General features: G+C 41.8%; 1 protein-coding gene across 1 annotated transcript; it reads right to left on the minus strand.

The window, feature by feature from the left end:
* Nucleotides 1–279: 279 nt before the first annotated feature.
* Nucleotides 280–1,760, minus strand: LOC147326660 (monocyte chemotactic protein 1B-like). The gene is made up of 3 exons (XM_086302651.1): nucleotides 1,624–1,760; nucleotides 1,054–1,171; nucleotides 280–964 (listed from the first exon to the last, which is right to left on the minus strand). The coding sequence occupies exons 1-3, from the start codon at nucleotides 1,688–1,690 to the stop codon at nucleotides 850–852; spliced, it is 300 nt and encodes a 99-aa protein (XP_086158777.1). The 5' UTR covers nucleotides 1,691–1,760; the 3' UTR covers nucleotides 280–849.
* Between the last annotated feature and the right edge of the window lie 629 nt (nucleotides 1,761–2,389).

Consider the following 2,389-nt stretch of genomic DNA (forward strand, 5'->3'; position numbering starts at 1 on the left):
ATAGTACGAATCAGGTGGAACTAGATAATCTGCCACAGCGCACCGGATCATTTCTCACAGCACACCTATGTGCCACGGCAAAGTGTGTGGGAAACAGTGCCTTATAGGACCCACTGGAGGGCTGCAAGAACACTTAACACAAATCCCTCAACGTGATCTTCAGCGAGAGGATATCATATTATCAGTACTATCATAAGTTGCTCTGGTGTCTATTTAAGTGACATGAGTTGTTGCAGTATGCAACAAAACACAGGATGACAAAGACAAACTTTAGCTGATCCTGTAACTTTAATTTAAGGAGTACACTTAGTAGCATAAGCATGCAAAACAAAAAATGTTTACTCAGACTTTACATATAAACCAAACAAACTGTCCACAGTGCAGGAACAGTGCTGCAGCCTATAGCTTATACTCTGCTGTTTACTGATGACACCATGTGGAGGTGGGAGGCACTGCTCTTTCACAAAGAACAGCTTCTCAAGTCATTTCAGATTACACTTCAAAGTATCACAGTGCTTACGGTCAGACTTTCAGTGTTGTATTAAGCAAAAACACACTTGTTTTGTAAAATATCATAAAACATTCATAGTCAGAAATGTTAAATATCAGTATTAAAAGAATGGCAGTGTAAACAAGCACACACACAAAATCGTTGGACTGCAGAAAGATCATTCGTAAATTTTTTGACCCAGTGGAAACCTGTACTCAGGATGTAGCTATAACATTATGAGGTACAGATTCAGCATGTAGACAGAAGAGCTGCTGTTTGGTTATACAAACTTCCAGCATTTAAACATATAAACTGTCCAGCTTTTGTCCATGAAGGCTCTTCCAAAGTAGTTTCCATGGTTACAGGTTGGATGTCTCTCCTGGGACGGCTTTGGCATCCAGGTAGCTGATGAGCTGCTTCACCCAGGGGGCCGAAGGTCTGACACACAGCTGTCGGCCTGCCACTGTGTTCAGCCTGAAGGTTCACAGAAAGAGGAGAGTCAGAGGATGGAGGGGCAGGTTTGGTGATGGTGGTGATGTGTGTTTGTGAGGTTGTGTACTTACAGGATGGCGGGCTTGGAGCAGCGCTGGCTGGTCTTGACGTAGCTGACCACTTTTCCTTTAGGCACTTCCTGGTCATTGAAGCGGAAGCAGCACTTTTTTGGGCCAGTACCGCGCATACCTGCAAACAAACAGGAACAAGTTAACAACTGAGCCACTGACACAGCACCACATCATCTGCTTCTTGGTTTTTGTTCCGATTCAGTTTCCTGCTGGCTGGTGTGAGGTCACATCTGATACTGTATGTTTAGTTGACGACACTGTGCAACTGCTCATTTGTTCCCCTGAGTTATGAAGTGGTCAGATTTGTCATGTGACCTGTCCTCTCTTAACTATCTCTATGAAGTGATATGTTAATATTATTTGCTGCATTAATTCTGTGTGTGTGTTTTAATATTTTTGGAAAAATAGCGACTACTCATCACCAGTAATACAGGAAATCACACTAATGATTTACTATATGTCTTTGCATTTTTAATACATGTATATTCAGGACTAGATCTCAATATTTACTATTTGTTTTGGCTTCCATACCCAAAAATGTAAAAGTCTCTTAATTAAAACGAGCCTTACCCTCAGTCAGAGCGATGACAGCCAGCATGAGCACAACCACAGACAGAGCGAGACGAGGAGCGGCCATCCTGAAGTTTGTTTGTTGGCTTCGTGTTGCAACAGTGGATTAAAGTCTCAGCTGAGCTCTGTCGGCTTGTTCTCTGTGCTGTGTCACTGCTGTCCACCTGCTTCACATTTATACAGTTGGAAGAAGAAGCGGGGAGACCCCACTTTGCATCTTGGGAATATCCATGACGTGGCTGTGACTTTTGCCATTTTACTATAGAGGGTATTTTTTTTTGGGCTTTTTTTTCTCTGTGCTTTCGGTTCTCTATATAAACTGTTTCACTGTTAAACTAAAATGAGGAACCGGTTTTTACACATCGAGTTTCCCTATTAATTACGTCTCACTTGAGCGAGGGTGTGACTAAAACTACAAAAATCTGATCTCTCTCTCATCTGCATAATCTGCTCTTTATTATTACACTTTTTATCATTGGTGCGGTGTGAAACACAGGAGAGCAACCACAGTTTAATGATGATACAGGTCATATGAGTATCCAGACAATATAAGGAGTCCAATGGGCAGCTCAATAAACAGACTGAGCACAGATACAACAGGAATCTCCAACTGAGCAACAAACTTCCAGCCAGTAATTATGTAAATAAACAAGGACACAACAAAAGGCAGCAGGAGAATGACTTGAATGAATGGAATGTAGTAAAACACGTTTGGATTTTTTGACTCCTATGACTGCTGGGATGAAAGTTTTATTGTGGGCTTGGA

The sequence above is a fragment of the Aulonocara sp. 'chitande type north' Nkhata Bay genome, linkage group LG7 (assembly GCF_057382095.1).
Source record: "Aulonocara sp. 'chitande type north' Nkhata Bay isolate Kocher_YH1m ecotype deep benthic linkage group LG7, A_spYH_male_GT1.1, whole genome shotgun sequence".
NCBI classification, from domain to species: Eukaryota; Metazoa; Chordata; class Actinopteri; order Cichliformes; family Cichlidae; genus Aulonocara; species Aulonocara sp. 'chitande type north' Nkhata Bay.

Excerpts from the sequence above, each read along its gene's own strand:
- LOC147326660 (XM_086302651.1), bottom strand. The coding sequence starts at position 1,690 with ATGGCCGCTCCTCGTCTCGCTCTGTCTGTGGTTGTGCTCATGCTGGCT. Across the intron at positions 1,172-1,623 it reads TGTCATCGCTCTGACTGAGG|GTATGCGCGGTACTGGCCCA; the intron begins GTAAGGCTCGTT and ends GTTTGTTTGCAG. Across the intron at positions 965-1,053 it reads TGCTCCAAGCCCGCCATCCT|GCTGAACACAGTGGCAGGCC; the intron begins GTAAGTACACAA and ends GTGAACCTTCAG.